Source organism: Coloeus monedula, assembly GCF_965178545.1.
Source record: "Coloeus monedula genome assembly, chromosome: 9".
Lineage (NCBI taxonomy): Eukaryota > Metazoa > Chordata > Aves > Passeriformes > Corvidae > Coloeus > Coloeus monedula.
In genome coordinates this window covers 1,007,815-1,026,594 of record NC_138789.1, presented here as the reverse complement: position 1 = coordinate 1,026,594, position 18,780 = coordinate 1,007,815, and the positions used below count along the sequence as shown (strand labels likewise).

The following is an 18,780-nucleotide window of genomic DNA, read 5'->3' as shown; positions in this document are numbered from 1 at the left end:
TTTAAATAAATCTGCAGCTCCTTCACCTTCTTCCTGCAGTCCCAGGAGGCTGGAGATGCCCTGTAGCTCATCTCCCAGCAGTGGCCCAAAGGGGTGAGAAGCCAGGGCCTGGAGGAGCAGCCTTCCTCGCTGAAGGCCAGCTGCTCTTACGCTCAGCCTGGCCAGCACTGAGCTAACCTGTAACTGGAGCCACACATTTCATCCCATGCTGGTGGGGTGATATTGGGATGAGGATTGCTGATGCTCTCGTGCAGTTATTGTTCATGTTTGGGTAGGGAACAATGGCTTCATTGTTGACAAAGGTGCAAAAGGAGATGGCATCCGTGTAGGATACCAAAAATGAAAGGCTTGTGAAGTGAAAACCTTCCCTTTCCCCATCACCCTCAGCCCCTGCGACCTTCTCATGATCCCCCTCATCTGTTGGCATGCATTTCCTTCACCACGTTGACACCCTTTGCCTGGAAAGTTCCCCCCACCGGCTGCTTCTGTAGCCTTTGAATGCCCTTCAGTGAGCAGATGCCGTAGTTTTCACTTTGATCTCACCCAGCCGGGACTCAGTGTGCTTTGCATGATAGTTTTGCATTGGAATGGCAGTAGTTTTGTTTTGTTGAGCATGATTTTTATTTTTGGGGGTCAATCCTAATTTCTTTTCTATTTCCTTTTCTTTCCTCAATGTCTGCTGCACCCCGTTTCGTCTCCTCCATCCATCTCGTCGCCGTCGTTGCGCTGCTCCATAACACTGCATTGCGATCCTGGCACACCCGCACACAACCACCCACCCTCCTTCCTTCCACTCCATCCCTCCGCCTCTGTGCACCGTTACCAAAAAACCCTGGCGGATGTCGTGGTGCTTGTATCCAATTAGGGTGAAAATTCCTTCCTACAGGCAACCGTGGCAAAACTGGGACCTCTCCCTCGTATCCTTGCGGATATCGCAAAATCCATGACCAACCCTACACCCACGCAGCAGCAGCTGAAGCGTTTTGCGGAGCACAGCTCCAGCCCAAATGTCGCTGGAAGTCTCTCCTCGGGACTTCAGAAGATAACTGAGGACCCCACTGATGGGTACGTCCCAGCCAGGGCTCGAGGGCGGCTGTGGGGTTGTTAAAGCTGGGAAGAGTTGGAACTGGATGATCATCAAGGTCCCCTTCCAACCCAAACCATTCCGTGATTCTGAGGGTTGAGGGCTTCATCACCTGAGCTGGCTGCGCAGCCCCGCTGTGGAATGGGGAGCTTGGGCCTCTCTCATGGGGACTACACCATCCCAGTCAGAGGTGTACAAGGTGGCACTGGAGACCTGGAGCTTTGGACTTACCCAGGACTCAACCGCATCTCTGGGAGCCAATGACGTGAGCTGATAAAAAAGCACTTCTGTGATTTACTGCCAGCCTGAGTGCACGGTCAGCCGTAGTGTTTCCTTCTGGCCATCAGGCTGCTAATGGAAAAACTGAGCTACAGGTGAAATTTCCTACCTGTGGAACAGCCAAAAATAGTCCCGCCTGTGTTTGGGGCAGCATTTCTCACACTGGTACAGCTGTTAATCTGGAGCTGTGACACAGCAGAGCTGCAAAAGGGCTCGGCTGCTGCAGAGCCAGAGTAGTACCTGTGCTGTCAGCTACAAGGGCCAGTTTTGTCACGTGGAATTCTCTGCCCTTTGAGATTACACCCAGCTCTGCAGCAGCCTTCACACAACTCCTGCTGAAATTGAAGGCCTCCATAATAACACGGAGTCATAGAATCATTAAGGTTGGAAAGAGTATCAAGTCCAACCATTAGCCAAGGCCACCACTAAACCATGTCCTCATGTACCACACACCTTCCAAGGATGGTGACTCCGCCAGTGCTTGGGCAGCCTGAGCCAGTGTTGGCAATCCTTTGGGTGAAGCAATTTTTCCTAGTACCGAATTTAAACCTTCCCTGGCACAACTTGAGGCGATTTCCTTTTGTGCCATCTCTTGTTACATTATGGCAAAGGGTTAAATGGCAGCTTGAAGTCTTGCTGGAGACAGAAGTGACTGAGGGGGCAGGATTTAGCGGGAATGGTTTAGATTTCACCTGTGAAAAAAAAATAGATCAAGGACTTCTTGAATCAAACACAATCCTCCAAGATAAGTGGTAATTAAGGAAGAGTTTGTTCTGACTTGCACACAAAAAGCTCATAAAAGGAAGTCTGGCTCCTTGAAGCTTTCAGTGGGGGGAGGTTAAGTGAGGTAGAAAGACTTCTCTGGGACAGGTCTCTCGGGGTCTTGGCTGCTCAAAAATTAACCAAATTCCTTTCCACTCCACAGTGACATAAACAAGATGAAGTCTCCAACCCAGGAAAATGCAGATGGACATTTTAGGGGCAAGACTTTACTGCTGGCTCAGCAGGTATCCACCCAGAGCATGACTTGCTCAGAAAAGGATGAAAAGGTAAGTGTCCTGCCCAATGGACGTAGCATCTCTCTGATGGACCTGCAGGACCCTCACACAGCTCACAGTGACACTGCTTCCATGATGCACGACGTGCCTTTGCGCCTGGCGGGCAGCCAGCTCTCTGTCACCCAGATGGCCAACATCAAACAGCTGTGGGACACCCAGAGCACCCCCCAGAGCGCTCCTCAGGTCCGGAGGCCGCTGCACCCGGCGTGGAACCAACAAGGCAGCCTCCGGCCTCTCTCATTCCAGAACCCGGTTTACCAGCTCAACAACCCAAGCCCCGCCATGGCCAAGGCCTCCATGGACTCCAGCCCGGAGGACCTGAGCAGTGCCAGCTTCCGGAGCCGCAGCAACAGCGAGGACTTCAAGCCCAGCGGGCACAGCAACAGCAGCCTGGAGGACTCTGGCAAGCGCAGCTCGCAGAGCGAGGACTTGGCGCGGTGCCCCGCGGGCCCGGACAAGCACGTGCCGGTGGTGCTGCCCCGCCAGAACAGCAGCAGCCAGGCGCAGATCCGCAAGATGGACCAGGCCGTGCTGGGCGCCAGGGCCAAAACGCTGCACGCCCTGGTGCACAACCCCTCCCTGCGCAGCACGGGCAGCGTGTCCGGCGCCTCGGGGGCCATGGGCATTGAGCCCATCCAGAACGGGCACCGCTCCCGGCACCAGTCCTCGTCCTCGAGGGAGAGCCCCGTCCCCAAGGTGCGGGCGATTCAGCGCCAGCAAACGCAGCAGGTAAGGAAATCCTTTCTCCAGGCCTCTGCTTTGTCGTTCAGCCCATTGCTTCTTGGCCTTCTGAGCTTTCTTGACCTTGAAGTCGAGCTGACTCAAAAGTAGCAGCACCTATGCCAGTTGCCAGTAGCAAGCATAAGGAATAGTCATGCTTGTCACCCTCACAAGCTTGGCAAGCCACTTTGTCTGTGCCACTGGGATGGTTTTGTACTAAACTTAAAAAAAAAGGATCTGTTTTCCATTTACTAAGGTAGCAGCAAACCCACTGAAAGAAACAGAACTGGAAAATTTCCCTGAATGCAAAGAAAGAAACCAGGAGCAGCTTTGTTCCAAACGGTAGTTCAGATCGCCACGTGAGACTGTGTTTGCCCTGTGGTGCTAATTTAAAAGCAGAGCTACCTCGAAACAGGGAAATGAACAAAGATAAAACATCACAGAATAACTGCTGCCAAAATTACAAATAAGCACAGTTGCCTAAAGCGTGGAGAAATCTGTATTTCACCATGATGAAGCAATCTCTTGCTGGTCCTCAAATAAGTGCTGCTTTTCCATTAATCATCCCAAACAATGAATAATGCAATCTTTTTCTGGAAAGGAGTGCTTATATCTACCAACTCCTAATGCACTTTATCTGTTGTTCATAGGCAACTATAAATCAAGGTTTTCTTGTCAAAAAGCCAACATTCCTTTATCTTTTTTTAAAAAATAATAATAATCCTGTTGTGATTTGCTGTGTATGAAAATATTTTCCTCAATTAGTTTAATTTTAAAGAGAAAGTGAGTATTTCAGTGCTTGGCACTACACTGAAGGTAGAAAATGTGATCTGCAGGTCACAGGTTTTGCAGGGGGAAGGCTTTGGGCTGTGAGGTGAAGCTGGCAGAGCAACCTCTGCTCTGCCCAAGGTTTTCTTGGGGTTCCCTGATGGTGGAGCTTTCTCAGCAAACTCCTGAATGTTACAGGAAAACCTGGCTGGTGCCTGGGAACCCAGGAGCAGTCAGGGCTTCAGAACTATCAGAACTTCATTCTGATACCTCAAGTTCATTGAAGTACGAGACCAGAAACACTGAATCACAAACCAAGGCTTAGTATGCCAAGTTAGTAATACCCAAAGAAGTAATTGTTTGTTATTTGAAGTGTGTGTGTTTGTGTCCTCCTGCAGAGCGTGTTTTACACTGGGGCACAGGGGCATGGCTAGGTGAAGGGTGTTGATGGGATACAGCCAGGCCCTGTGTGGTACTGCGAGGACATTTTTAGGCCAGTAACAAGGATAACTGTGAAGGGGATGTGCATCCACTTGTTTTCCCTGTGTACTTTCTATACTAATTGTTTCCACTGGATTCATTAGAGTACTTGCTCCTGCTTTATTCAGTGAAATCAATTTGTTCTCTCCTTCCCCACACCCATGAACAACATCTTGGACGGTGCCAAATCGAGTGGCCAACATTTTTTTCGAGGCAAATTCCACTGCGTCCTTTTAATTGCAAATCTTGTTGTGGAATTCTGTTCTTATTTTAAAAAGAGAAAGAGAAAAGAGAAGTTGGGCATGTTCTTTCTGGGCATGTTCCTTCTAGGCATGTTTTGTGGGCGTTATAATTATTAGACTCTGTTCTCTACAAGTCCCATTTGTTTCTGAATATAGAGCTGGGCCCTTTGTTTGCTGGGAGAGGTCACTTTTTGCCTTCCATTTCCATTTAGGAGGTAGGTGGGAACAGAAATGCCAGTGTGTTCTTTTGGAAGAGAGGCAAAGAGGGGAATTAATATGTGATCCTAGCAGACGAATCCTTTTTCTGCCCTTTATGAGAGAATAACTTGTAACCCATCAGCATGTATGACTTGCCATCCACTTGGTCTTTGACAGCTTTCAGAATCTGGCTGCTGGAAATACTCTGTCCTACGCTTGGCAGGTTGTTTGGCCAGGTTTGCTGCTGCTCAGCAGTCTGCTGCAGGGCTGGGGATGTACTTTACAGTCACCTTTCTGCTGTCTGAGTCCCCCATAGCTGCAGTGGATGGTGACAGTGCTCATCCCTCGCTGCTCCTGATCTCTCCAGCGGTTCACAGCCACGCACAGCCCATGGTCTCCCTTCCTCTGGCTGCCTGACAGCAAATGCTATCGAAGAAGTCGGAATTAAGGAGCTTTGCTAGGCTGCCACACTGCACCTAAGGGGCTAAAATTAGTGTTTTTGCTGTGAAAACTTCCTTCTAGGGAAAAGGCCTTTGCCTAAGTCCAGGGATCTTTGCCTAATTCCTATGCCTTTTCTTTGCCTTTACATTTTTGCTGAGGCTTCTTCCAGTGCTGGAGTGTCCATGGCTGCTCAGGACAGCTGAGCTGTGGGAGCAGATCCAGCACCCGCCAGCCCTGTCCTCATGAGCAGGAGAAACACAGCAGGAGGGTGACATGATCCCTGAGTCCTAAAGAGCTGTTCGTCCCCCATGGAGAGCTCCTGGCTGAGACTGGGACTTCAGAGCCCTCAGCCAGGGAGCACAGCGCGCTTGGGTGCACCACTGAGCCAGGCAGGGAGCTGAAGAGCTGCCTGGGCAGAAAAAGAAGCTGCAGTTGGGGAGCAGTTGATCTTTTGCTTTTCTCAAAAACATAAGACAGTGTTGCTCTTTCAGGGGTAATTATGCTAATTCCTGCGCTTATAAACTTGTCTTTGTCCATGAAAATTGCTTGGAATTTGTTTTCCCCAGAAAAGCCATGTTTTCCCCAGCCATGCGGAGAGCTTCTTGTTTCTTTTCTTGGCTCCCTTTTTGGGCTCCCTTAAAGAGGAGAGAGAGAGCCTCCAAAGAGGTTGGACAGTTCTCCCAGTCAGCACAGCTGGCCCTGGCTTGGCAGAGGCGCTGCAATGGACCATCCCAACCTGGCAGGCACTGCCGTGATCGTGTCACACCTCCCTGCCACACCCAGGTCCTGCCGTGCTGTCCGGGATCCAGGCTGGGCAGTCCCATGCTCCACTGTAGTCTGTGCCAGCCTGGCTGAGGAAGCTGCTCCCAAGTTCAGCTCCTCAGCACTCCAGGGAAACAGCCTGTCTCACCTGAGCAGCTGCGAGCAGAGCTTTGTCCCTGTGTTTGCTCTGTGCAAGAGGTGGCAGGGTGAGAGAGCCTTGCTGACAGTGTGGCAAAGGGGAGAGGTGGATATGAACGGGATTGGGAGACAAGAACTTTTTCAGAGAGAAGCTCACTTGGAGAGGAAGAAAAATTTCTAAAGTGCGTTGGTTTTAGAGGGATTCAAGCAGGTGCTGTAGGTCCAAAGCCAAGGGAGGATGGAGTATCCCTGCAGGAGATGTTCTGGGGATCCTTTGAGGCTGACAGACTCATGGGTCTATTTCTCCTCCAACTGAACTGGGTTTGAGAGCTGGTTTGCGTGCGGTTTCTCTGGAGAATGCTGACAGGCGTCTCTGCCCCAGGTGCAGTCACCAGTGGACTCGGCCACCCTGTCCCCAGTGGAGAGGACAGCTGCCTGGGTGTTCAACAACGGGCAGTACGAGGATACAAAGAAGGACGTGACTCAGAACCTGGACGAAGTCAAGCACGCTGAGAAGGTAAATTTGATTCTTTGTGCAGCCAACTTGGGGGGTGCCACCGAGTCCTGTGCGCCCCACAGCGAGCTCAGAGGGGCTTTCAGGCCCTGCTGACACAGCGTCACACATTCTCACACAGGTTATATTGGCCAGAGTGATCACTAACTCCATAAATAAAGTAAATCAGGATTGTTAACCTGGCTGAGCATAGCTTAGGACACGCACAGGGACTGTACGGAGGTGCAGCTCAGCCTTCATCAGTAGCAGCAGTCAGATTTTGTCTTGGGCTTCTCCTGGGGCAAATGCCTGTCACCCAGCTACTACAGGGTTTCTGAGCTGCACAGAAATCTTCATGGTCTGTTTTTAAAGTGTATGTTTTTTCAGGAGTAGATCCCATTTTTCCAAATACAGTTAGAGCCATATGTTGCTGTGGGGATGGAGTTGTTGTGTAAGAGGTTTGGTATTTTGAGAAGGCAGGGAGTGAGGAGGAGAACATCTAGTGGACAGAGAAGCAGAGACATGGGATTGTTAGGAAAGGTGAATGAACCCAAAACAAAGGAATATATTGAGATTCATGGCACTGTTGCAGAAATGATTGCCCGCAGAGACTAGAAGAACAAAAGCTCAGCCAGGTAACCTGACAGGCTCTGGTTTGCAGTGACTGGTTTGCTCTGACCTCCCCAGCGGTTTCATGCCCTGATTGATTAGGTCCTGAAGAGTGAGTTATTTGGGTCCCACACGGGTCTGGTTTGTACGTTTGGGCAGCCCAGGCCATTTCTGCAGTTGAGCACTGTTAGCAGCATCTGCCTGAGAACTGCTGGAGTCTGAAGCAAGGAGGGATGTTCCCAGTCAGGGCTGAGGAGCCATGTCAGAGCCCTTTGACTGCTTGAATTATGCTGCAGAGCAATACCCTGCAGCATGGGAGCAGCTTTTGATGCCCAGTGGGAGCCCACGTGCTCCTTCTCTGTGGCTGCCCCCATGTTTGCTTCTCATTTCCTTTACTTCAGTCAGCTTATTTTTCATTTAAGAAAACCCCAACACTCCCCTGAAGAGCAGCAGAGCGTTATAATGGTCCGACCTCTTCTTCTTCTCCTTTGCATCTGCCTCCCTCCTGCCCGCAGTACGAGCAGGAGATAGCCAAGCTGAAGGAGCGCCTGCGCGTGTCCAGCCGCCGGCTGGAGGAGTACGAGCGGCGGCTCCTGGTGCAGGAGCAGCAGATGCAGAAGCTGCTGCAGGACTACAAGTCTCGGCTGGAGGACAGTGAGGACAGGCTGTGCCGGCAACAGGAGGAGAAGGACAGCCAGATGAAAAGTATCATCAGCAGGTGAGGCTTTGGAAAGCTCTGGACTGGGTGGGTCCCCTGTGCCAGGTGTTCTCTTCATCCTTAGAGATGAAGAAATGGGGATGCAGGTGTGGAAACTTGCCTGAGATAGTCAGGAGAGTGAAGGAAAGTATTTAGGAATTTTTAACTTAGGTCTCTGTTGTACTTACTATAGGCTTGCTTTTTTGTTTGTTTGGAACCTGAGACTAGCTTTTCAAAGTAGTTGCATTTTTGGCAATGTCCGTTCTGAGAATAACAAGGTTGGGCAGCTGGGAGTGTCAGATGGAGAGATAAGCTTTCCTGAGAGCAGCAGAATTCTTCTCTTGCAGAGCCAGGAGAAGCAGAGAAGTCAAACCAACAGGCCAGAGTACCTGAAATGCTCGGAAATAGTATTATGTCCTAATTTGTCCCTCTCTTTGCTCATCAGACTCATGGCTGTTGAAGAGGAGCTGAAAAAGGATCACGCTGAGATGCAAGCAGTCATCGATGCAAAGCAGAAAATTATTGATGCACAGGTAGGTAAAGAGCTCGGGATCTCCCAGAACCTGTGTATAGAAGCTGGTTTTTGCCCCTCTCTCCTGCCCCAGCACTGTTCTCTATCTCCCAAGCTGTACCGGCCCGCGGTGTCACACGTGTCACTTATTGCCGCTGGGAGAGAAGTGGGGGCTTCAGTTCGTACTGTCTGACCTGGGCTTTAAGGCAGCCTGGCAACAAATCCCAGGATGGATCACTTCTCCAAAGCCTTTGTTGCTTCATGAGATCCCAGGGGAGTAAAGGAGTAGCAGTGCATTGTGTAGATGTTATTCCAAGTGTGGGCCTGGGACTGTGGGGAAGCTGTGCCTCAGCCCAGCATCGTTTAGCTGCCGTGTGCATGCATCTGAGCTGTGCCAGCAACAGCATGGCTTTGGACAGTGGAGTCCAGGGAAGTGAATGCTGCAACAGAGCATTGTCCTGGGAATGTCACATGTGGCATTTCACCCCACTGGCCGGCCTGGCAGTCCTGGGGAAATGCCCATTTCCCACAAACCTGCAGCTCCCACCTCGGTCACCTGGGCAGCTGTGGGGAGGGGAACCCCGTGGGCAATGCATGTGGGTCTACCCTGTGGGGTCATTCCAGCTTTTCCTCTGTGTCTGTGCCGATCCCACAACAGAACCTGGGACTGGTTTGTATCTGCCTGTTGTGTTACATTTGTGGTATTTGCATTTAGAGGGTCTCTTTCCTGCTTCTGGGCTTTTCAGTAGTTCCAACTGGAAACTTCCCTTAATAATTTTTTCAGGAATAACCCAAGTTATTCCCTACACAAAGAGTGGTTGTGGGAGTCTCAGCTGAACATGGTTAAGGATGACACTGGGGTATTAGAAATATTGGAACTCATGTGGAACTGTAGGGAAAATACAAAGCAGCAAAAAGCTGTGGTTTTTGGAGATAGGCACAGTCAGGTCATCTTGCTGTTACGGATGTGGAATGGCAGCTCATCCAGGCAGCAGCCTGGACTCTGAAATGGGTGGATGCATTTTTCATCTGCCTCAAGAAGGTGGAAGGGACACTGATATGAAAAGCAATTTTTGCAGGGGAGAGATTGTGACTGAGTAAGAAACTTGCCTGTTAGCTGTGCGTGCCGGAGGCTCTCAGCCTTGGTGTTGGTTGTGGGATAGCAAGGTGGAGTAAGGATCAGTGTGATCCCAGTGTCACCAGCTGGCAGAGGGGACCACTGCTGACTTGTGAGACCTTCAAACCCTCAGGAGTGGAAGAGTGTAGTCCTTGATCACACTTCATCAAATGATGTAGCATTTATTACCTGTGGTGGAAACTGGTGGAAAAAACAGGAGCAAAGCAGCAGCTTTAATGATTTGACTCTTTTTCTTGGGCAAGCAAGGTCACTGGCAAACCTCAAGTGCTTCAGTGTCAGGCAGTGCATGGGGGAAGTGCTGTTGTCACTGTCCTTCCTCGAGTGCCTGAGCAGAGGAGGAACCTGATGAAAGATTCAGAACAGACTCACCAGGGGAGCCCAGGTGTCTGCTGGGTTCTGTAGAAATCCCTTGAAGTCATGCTTGGAAGATTCTATTTAGTCTGTGATCCCTTCGGTGGCTAGAAAAGGAAAGGTCTTTTTTCATGTGACATTTGTCGAGTGGGGCTGGAGCCCAGCTCGTGGCAGCCTCTGAAGAGTTAAAGGCTGCCAGGAGCAGCAGTGACCTGGGCTCCTGTGCTCACGGACACGGGCCCGGGATGGTGTGAGAGGGTGCAGTGCCCCGATGCACACAGCCACGAGCTGTTCTCCTGGCTCTGGAGCCTGGCTCTGGGCCTCTGAGCAGGGATGGGTCTGGCCAGACTCTCTCCTCGGAGGGGCGCAGCTGCAAAGAGAACTGGCCCAGTTGCTATTGCGAGTGACATCTCCGCTGTGTTAAATTACAGGTCATAAATGGGGATGAGATAATTCCAACAGGCAAGTAAACCAAATCAGTTCTCTAGCTGAGCAGTATCCAGTCCTGGCCCAGCACACTGACCTCCTACCCATTCCAGCTCCTCCTGCTCCCTGTGCCCTGAGCGTGTTAGAGACGTGCCTGGTAGATCCAATTCTCCTTTCAGTGAGAAGATGCCCCTACTCAGCAAGCTCATGCTTTTAAGATTGATTTTCCAAGTGTGGATTTCCAGCTGTTTTGCAGATTGGCTCAGTGAGTGCTCAGCAGTGCCCGAAAACACCCAGCCTTTCATTCTCAACTCTTTGGAAAGATGTTTTAGGAATTTTTCAGAAAATGTTTCAGAAGGAAAATTTTCATTTTAAATTATATGTTCCGGGTGAAATATAGTCGGAGGAGTAGGAGCTTTGCCCACTGAGGAGCACATTCCTGCTGAGGCAGTTGTGTTCTGCAGGGCTCATGTCAGCACAGGAGGAAAGGCCTGTAACTCCTCGGCTCCATGTCCTCCCTGCTCCTGTCAGCTCGATCAGGATGAGGGCTAAGGCAGCCTTGTGCCTCGTGCCTCCTCCTCGTCCTCTGTTGGCTTTACACAGAGCTCAGTGTCTTCAGGGCTGTGACAGAAGCAGGACTTAAATTCTGCTTTGTTTTTGCACCCGAGCTGGGTGCTGGGGAAAGCAAACGTTGCTGGTTAGTGCTGTAGCACGCACGGATGTGCTGGGGTCCGGATCCCAAGGGGCTGTGGCAGCACGGGAGTCTCCTGAGCAGTGTGGCTGAACTGTTCCTTGATGTTTATGCCTTCCGTGCATCATTTTTCCCTCCATTTTGTTTCTCAATGGGCTGGACTGGGAAGAGTTCCCACATGCAGCTTGTTTCAGTCGAGCAAATTAGACATTTTCCCCTCTCAAAGAACAAAAGCCAATCAGCTGGTGGCACGGAGAGCACAGTTACCTTCCTGTTGTCTCTAGCACTGCCTTCTGCAGCTGCATTACTATTATTTTTTTCAGAAAGATGAAAATTGTCATCTCCGGTTGTGCTGACAACTCCTTGGCTTGCCGCTCCGGTGCCGTATCCCACTGCAGGTGTCCCACTGTTAGCAGGCTGGGGCTGGTGACGAGTTATGTCAATTTAGCACACATCCCTGAGCTGTCTGCTCCAGGTGGAGGGTGGCACATTCTGTGCCAGGACAATCAACCGGGCACGTGGATTCGTGGAGCCCAGGAGCCCCCCGAGCTGGAATGGGTCTAGGAGCAGCGTGTTCCGTGTTTGTTCTTTGTGTTCTGTTGATGGCATCTCCCCTCCACCCACGGTGCCCTCTCCCCCTCACCTCCAGTAACCTTTAGCGTTAGCTTTGGCTGCTGCTTCTGTGTCACTGTTGCACCATCACCGCAGGCTGCCATTATCTGCTTTTTTTATTATTATTTATTTATTTCAAGCATCCCATGAGTTTACTCTGAGCACACTCCATCCAAAACACAGAGACAATGGTCGGTAGATACCACTTGCACTTTTCTCTGGCAGATGAAACCCCCACCACTTTTATTTTCTGCTGCCTGTTTCTGTTTTTCTAACGTACTTCTAAAAACTAATATTGAAATTGGCTACCATTGTTATTAACACGGACACCCTCCCACTCCCCTGTGGCACAATCCTGCCTCGTTGGAGGCTGGCTGGGTGGAGTCTCCATGCCCGGATCAGTTCCCCGCTGTAACTCCGATTGTCGCCTTCCATCGCTCAAAGAGACCCGGAGGGCCCAAGCAGCCGCAGAGGAGCCCGTGGCACCCCGAAAACAGAAAGAGGCAGACAGCCCATCTCGCCAGGGAATGCTGGCCCAGCTGCCTCTGCCCGGAGCCGCACGGCCCGGCCGGCCCGGGACGCTCCCGCCATGGGCGCGGGGCGTGCGCTGCAGCTCTGACGCTGTGGGGTGTCTTTGCAGGAGAAGCGGATCGCGTTCCTGGACTCGGCCAACACACGCCTGATGGGTGCCCTGACGCAGGTAAAGGAGCGCTGCACCATGCACGTCCGGAATGGCAACCCTCCCAAGCTTTCCATCACGGAGAATGGTGAATTTAAGAACAGCAGTTTCTAATTCCACAGGTGGAAGAGGAAGACAGAGCAGAGCCAAGACCCGTCTCCGCCGCTGATTATTGCACATAGTTCTTCTATTAAAGGAAATTTGTATTGTTTGAAGATGGTTCTAAAGCTGTTTGAAGATTGTTCTAAAGTTGTTTGAAGACGGTTCTAAAGTTGTTTGAAGATAGTTTTAAAATTGTTTGAAGATTGTTCTAAAGTTGTTTGAAGACAGTTCTAAAGTTGTTTGAAAACAGTTCTAAAGTTGTTTAAAGATTGTTCTAAAGTTGTTTGAAAACAGTTCTAAAGTTTAAAGATTGTTCTAAAGTTATTTGAAAATGTTCTAGAGTTGTTTGAAAACAGTTCTAAAGTTGTTTAAAGATTGTTCTAAAATTGTTTTAGAATTGTTCTAAAATTGTTTTAGAATTGTATTTTAAAGTTGTATTTTAAATTGTTTTAAGATAGTATTGTACATTCAATAAAGTTGAAAAAGCAACTCTGTGAAGGGTGGGCTTTAATTCCCCACTCAGGGCCAGGAGAACCAAGCTCCCTAGAAAAATTCCTTCAGGATCACTGTGTAAATAGAGGGAGCTCTTGGGTTGTGTACAGAAAATGCCAATGTAATATACCAAAAGGAAGTGAATACTGTAGATTTTTTAATTATTGCTATTTTTTTTATTATTATTATTATGTTGTTGTTGTTGTTGTTATTGTTGTTGCTGTTGTTGTTGTTCTCTTGTTGAAAGCACTGCAGTCCTGGGAGGAGGAAGAGGGGAGCGTGTGTGTGTGTGCGTTGTGGGTGAGAGAGGTGAGCAGTGGGTGACCCGAGACAGCAACTGGCTGGTACAAGGACATGAATGGAGTGAAATGAATTCCATAGGAAAAACTCATTGGCTGGGTTTATTCCCCTCTTCCCCAGCTGGTCTTTAGCTGAATGCAAACTTGATAGCAAACATTTTAGCAAGAGAACTGGCTCTTGCTGTGTCCTGTACCTGCTTTGGATAGGACTCTGTCAAAGAACAGTCTTTCTGAAGAAGGTACAAAGTGGGAGCAGCAAGCTGGGTTCCTGGAATTTGCACAGTCAGGCTTCCTGTCAGACAGAGGGAATCTGCAGGATTTGGTGGTAGGATTCTTTCTTTTCTACCCCAGTTCTAATGCAGTTTTATATTTTCTGTTTGGAGAACTTACAGACCTGTAAATACTTTTTTAACAATTTCTAGCCAATCCCCACCGTGTGCCCCGTGCAGCAGCACCCTGAATTCCTTCTCTGCTCTCCATGGGGAACAGCCAGGTTAATCCTCTCAGGAAAGGGCTAACCAAAGGGTGCCCGTGCCCAGCACAGGAAATTCCATATGCAAAAGTCCCTTTTTCTAGAGGATTTTTGTATTTTAATGCTCACTTATTTTCACTGTTTCAGCCACTTGCTTAGCCAATGTAGTTCCAATGAAAGGTGCTTTCTGCACCTTTGTTGAAAGATCTTCCATTTCTGCTGAAATTTTCCTTTCTCTGGATACTTTAAAGGGATGGTTTTTGGGGTGGTTTTTTTTGGTTTTTTGTTTTTTGAGTTCTGTACACACCAGTTTTTCTTCAGGAGTTTTGACTAAGTTTTCATCTCCAGTTCCTTTCAGTAGTGTTTTAGAGAAGCATGATTCCAGACTGTATGTGAATGGGATATTGTTCCAAAGTGACCTTCTCCTGGGAGCTAGTGGCATTCACAGCCTGTAACAGATAAATAGTAAATGGCTTGGTATGGTCAATTCTCATGATTTCATAAAATGCCACAATATTTAATCTGAGAGAGGTTTGGTTTTTTTTAAATCCCAGATTCTGGAGTCAAGTGTGAATTTTTACTTCCAGTTTTTGCTGTGCATTTCTAGCCCCCAGACTCTTGCAGTAAATGAAATTATTGTAGCATTGATTGAAATTTTTAATTACAGAAATGTCCTGATAACAGCAAGTGTGATTAACCATTCACACATGCTGTGGAAATTGGAAAAGTTTACTTCAATTTGAGACAAGACCTTGAGATGTCCCTTGGTGTGGAATTGTCTCATGAAAAACGCAGGAGTGTCTGAGCCAGTTCCCTGCACGTGAATTATTGGGAATACCGAGACCCAAATGCGGTGTCTGTTGCCAGGTTTGCCTGGTTTTTTGGAAATGAATTCATCCCAGCTCTGTGGCTGATGCAGGAGGTGGCAGAGCAGTGTGTGTGCTCTGGTGTCACCACACTCGAGCTACTGTCACCACCCCCGTGTGTTCTGTGACTGAGTGGGCATCAGTGCAGAGCCCCCTGTGCTGCAGGATGTGTGTGCAGCCATCCTAGCCAGGCCTCCTGGAGCACAGCAGTCTGCAGCCAGTTGGGATTTGGGATTAATGCTTGGCTCTTTGGGATCAAAGCTGCTCCGGCTGCTTGGCCGGGACTCGGTGCTGCCGGCACTGACACACCTGGGCTTGTGCTCTGCGTTGGCTCAGCAGTGGTTACTTTTCCATACTTTCCAAACCGTCTTCCAGCTCTAGATCCTTGCTGACCTCTGATCTTTTAGTCCTCAAACTGTGCCTTTGAGTTCCTCCCTTCTCCCTTCAGGCATTGCAGCCGTAGCAACTTCTCCACTTTGTGTTTACCTGTCATGTGAGGGGCTCTTTTACACAAACCCTTTTTGTGGGGTATTACGGTGGGATCTGCATGTCCCTGTAGCCATGTACTGTAATTGCACAGCTGTAGCATGGGGGAACGTGTTCCCGTCCCTTTGGGATGGGCGTGTGAACTGCTCCCTTGTGGCACCGTGCAGGTGATTGTGGGTGTGCCATGACCGAGGTGTGATAGTGAGTGCCTGAGGGGCTGCACTGACAGAACAAGGCAGAAGCAGATGTGTTGTTCTAGGAGAGTTATTCAGGCATTACTTTGGGAAACACCTTTCCCTGGAGCTCCCCAGTGCCCTGGTAATGTCAGAGGTCACTGGCTGAGCTGTGTGGTTTGATGTTGAGGGCTCTGAGGTGTCCACTTTGGTTTCTGCAAAGAAATGCACTAGGGGCACCATTTCAGCCTGGATTTTTAGAGGGGAAATAATCCCTGCCCCAATATCCACCTGTTTCGGTGAGCTCTTTGGTAGTACTTCATTCTAATGCTGTACCTTCTCCTGTGCATTTCTCAAACTTGTAGAATGCTTGTAGGAAAAAGCAGCGGCTCTCTCAGAGGCTGAGCCCTCACTCTGGTCTCCCAGCTCTTTGCAGGGCTGCTTGTTTTCTCTGCTGTTGCAGTTTCTCCCCCAGGGTACCAAGCATGCTCCTCCAGCTCCTGCTGACGAGGAGTCACTGCCTGCAGACCCCGGAGGGGTGAAGGTTGCAGAGTCAGTGCTGCAAGACTGGAATTGATCTGCTGCAGAACAAAACACTGCTCCTGAGTCCTGCAGGCAGCTGTCTCTCCTAGTTTGTTACCGAGCAGCCTTCCAGAAAATTTTTCAGCTGCCTCAAGCTGACAATATGTGAAAATGCCAGTTTCTATTTTGTCCAGACTGATCAAATCCAAGTGGCACTAAACCATGTGTCTGTCAGCAGCAGGAGCCCTGCCTGGGCCTGATCACGTTTGGGTTTAGACTCATAGCCAGTGGGTTCTGCAGCAGCGAGGGAGTAAATGGTGCAACCTGCGATGGGGAGCGTGGCAGACGCTGGCTTTGGGCTCACACTCTGAGCAAAGGCTGTGCAAGGAGCTGCTGCTTTCACTGGGGAACAGATGAAGTAGTGCAGGAAAAATTGAAGAGCCTGCAGGAGGAATGCTCGCTCGTGTGTTCCTCAGACTGAACAGGAAAGTCACCCCATCCTGGTGTCTCAGTCAGTGCTGGCCACATCGGAACCGTTCTAGGAGGGTTCTCTCCAAACCTCAAGGCCACCTGGGCTTCTTGAGTGCTCAGGAAAAGCTCATGGCCAGCACAGCAGAGCAGGGAGATGAAGCAGCCTCTTGTGTGTGGCCTCTTGGCACGTTGTGTGTGGTGTGTCTGCAGTGTGTGAGGTGAGCAGGGTGACAAGGGACAGGCACTGAGAGGACACAGGGAGCACGGCCTAGGGGCAGCATCCTGTAAATCCCTGTTCTTTGCAACACTAGCAATTCAGACCTTTTTTTTAAGGGGAATAGATTTCACCTCTAGGAATTACTGGCTGTTACTCCCCTGGTGTATCAGAAATGGGCAGGTGTGCACAAAAGCACAGATTCATACAGCTACACATTTTACCACATTCCTCTCCAGTGGCATAACTCAGGCAGGGACTCTACAGGAGCATGGAAAGGCATGTGTGTATTTTCTAGTTTGAGAATATGAGGTGTATCCACTAATGAATTCTTTATCCATCTAATAAATCATCCAAAAAATTTGGTTTCTTTTGCATTCATGTAATTGCTTTGGATTGGCTGTGAATTTTTTCCCCATTTCATGTTTTGATGCTTGCATAAACCCACCAGGTTTTAACTCAGAAGTCCATGAATTTTACAGCCATGTCCATGGAATGTGTCAGCAATACTTACTTGTGTGTATGAGTTCTGCTTGTGTTCTGCAAAAATGTCTGTGTTGTTCCTGGAGAACAATTCCTGGCCGAGTTGAACCATGATGTGTATTTCCATCAGTGGTGGGCAGGGTCAGCCACAGGTATCCAGCTGAGTCTGCCAGAGGAAAAAGGGTTAAATTTAGGGTGATGTTTTTAGGTGTTTCCTTCTTCACACTAAGTTAACTCCTAGGAGGGTGAGCATGTCCTTACAGATCATACCTGCCAGGAATCCTACCTGCAAAAATAGATTTTCTGTCTCAAGGGCCTTAATAAGAGTGTTACTACACAGAACTGTTTTACAATGATAGCTCTAAATAATTTATTTTTTATTTCAACAAAGTACACCTTTAAAAAGGAATAAACTTGTTTTTCAAGCCGTATTTTTATGCTTGTAGCACTGGACTGTTTGGTCTCTGAGATCCATTTCTGCATTTCATTGCCTGGGTTTGTTCTAAAGAAGATTTATTTTTGTTCTGTGAACAATTTTTGAAGGTTCTTGTAATATGTACAGATACAGATACATTTGAGGACTTTTATTGATATTCCTACAAAGAATACAAATAAACTTTAACTTTAAACAGTTTGGACTCTGTTTGCACTGATTTTAAACCCCCTTCTCTATGCTCCAAATGTGCTTGTGTTTGTGTAACTGCAGAGGGTGGAGGGGAAGGAATTCCCAGTGTAACGAAGTGTTTGGGACAGAGCAGCTCCCACCTGGAGCAGCCTGAGCAAGCCGAGGGCTCCGGGGCCGGGGGGAGCCGCAGGATTCATTCCTGGCCGCGCAGCTCCCCGGGCTGCAGCCCGAGTTGTGCCTGCCCACGCCTGCGACCTCGGCTCTTCCTGAGGCTGGGAAATACCTGGCGTTGTGGAGTGACAGAGCGACAAGCTGTGGAGACACGGAGAACTGCTCTCCGCTTCTTTCGGCCATGGGGGTTTTCGCTGAGCGGTGAACAGAGAGTTCCCTTGTATTAATGAACGTGGTTATTCCCCTCACGGCAGACCAGTGGGTGTGATCAGCCCGGTTTTCCTGCTCAGTCCGTTCCTAGATTACACATCCTCACGCAGCAGCCCAAAGCTGCAGAGTTGGAGGCATGGCTGTGCAGAGGGATATTATTTACAGGTTCACATAAAATGCTGGATTCTAAGCCATTTACATTTATTCTTCATATGTATATGAAATCTTGTGTCTAGTGAGTGGGAAAACCTTCCACAGTGAACTTACTGAGTGTAAAATCCGTACTCAAGGGGATTTGGGATGAAAAGACTTTGGGAAAGTCTTTTCGTTTCACAGAATTACTCTTTCCCCATAGTTTTGAAGGCTGCAGGATGCACACGGCAGACGTGTGGTGCCTCCGGGCTGGCCGTGCCCCGTGTGCGCTGCTCCAGCCCCTGCGTGTCCCGCCTTGCTCCTGCCGGGGCCGCCAGTGCCGTGCCCGGGGCTGTGTCCCTGCGTGTCGGTGCACAGCCCACGGCAGCGGGTCCCGGTGCCCGGCGCTGGAGGGGCACGACCAGCGGTTCTGGAGCAGGGACAGCCGTGAATTCCCACATCCTGCCCCTTCCCAGCAGAGCCCCCGGCTCCACGGCCCAGGCCAGGAGAGGCGGCGGCAAGAGGGTCGGGATGGCATGGGATGGGATGGGATGGGATGGGATGGGATGGGATGGGATGGGATGGGATGGGATGGGATGGGATGGGATGGGATGGGATGGGATGGGATGCAGACCTAGCGGGCAAAGTGATCCTAGTGTCGTGTCTGCTGTCGTGGTTTGGGGAA

At 49.6% G+C, this 18,780-nt stretch overlaps 1 protein-coding gene across 4 annotated transcripts in view; it reads left to right on the top strand.

The window, feature by feature from the left end:
* RASAL2 (RAS protein activator like 2) overlaps positions 1-12,588 on the top strand; it is a gene marked incomplete at its 5' end in the record, with an annotated part of 164,192 nt that extends 151,604 nt beyond the window's left edge. For 3 of the 4 annotated variants that reach the window (XM_082287500.1, XM_082287498.1, XM_082287497.1), the window contains 6 exons: positions 866-1,065; positions 2,289-3,150; positions 6,553-6,687; positions 7,788-7,990; positions 8,415-8,502; positions 12,339-12,588. In XM_082287500.1, the coding sequence (XP_082143626.1) occupies positions 866-1,065; positions 2,289-3,150; positions 6,553-6,687; positions 7,788-7,990; positions 8,415-8,502; positions 12,339-12,491 (1,641 nt within the window). In that variant the 3' untranslated portion in view covers positions 12,492-12,588. The remainder of the gene's footprint in view (positions 1-865; positions 1,066-2,288; positions 3,151-6,552; positions 6,688-7,787; positions 7,991-8,414; positions 8,503-12,338) is intronic. The other variant, XM_082287499.1, reaches the window with a different exon arrangement.
* Between the last annotated feature and the right edge of the window lie 6,192 nt (positions 12,589-18,780).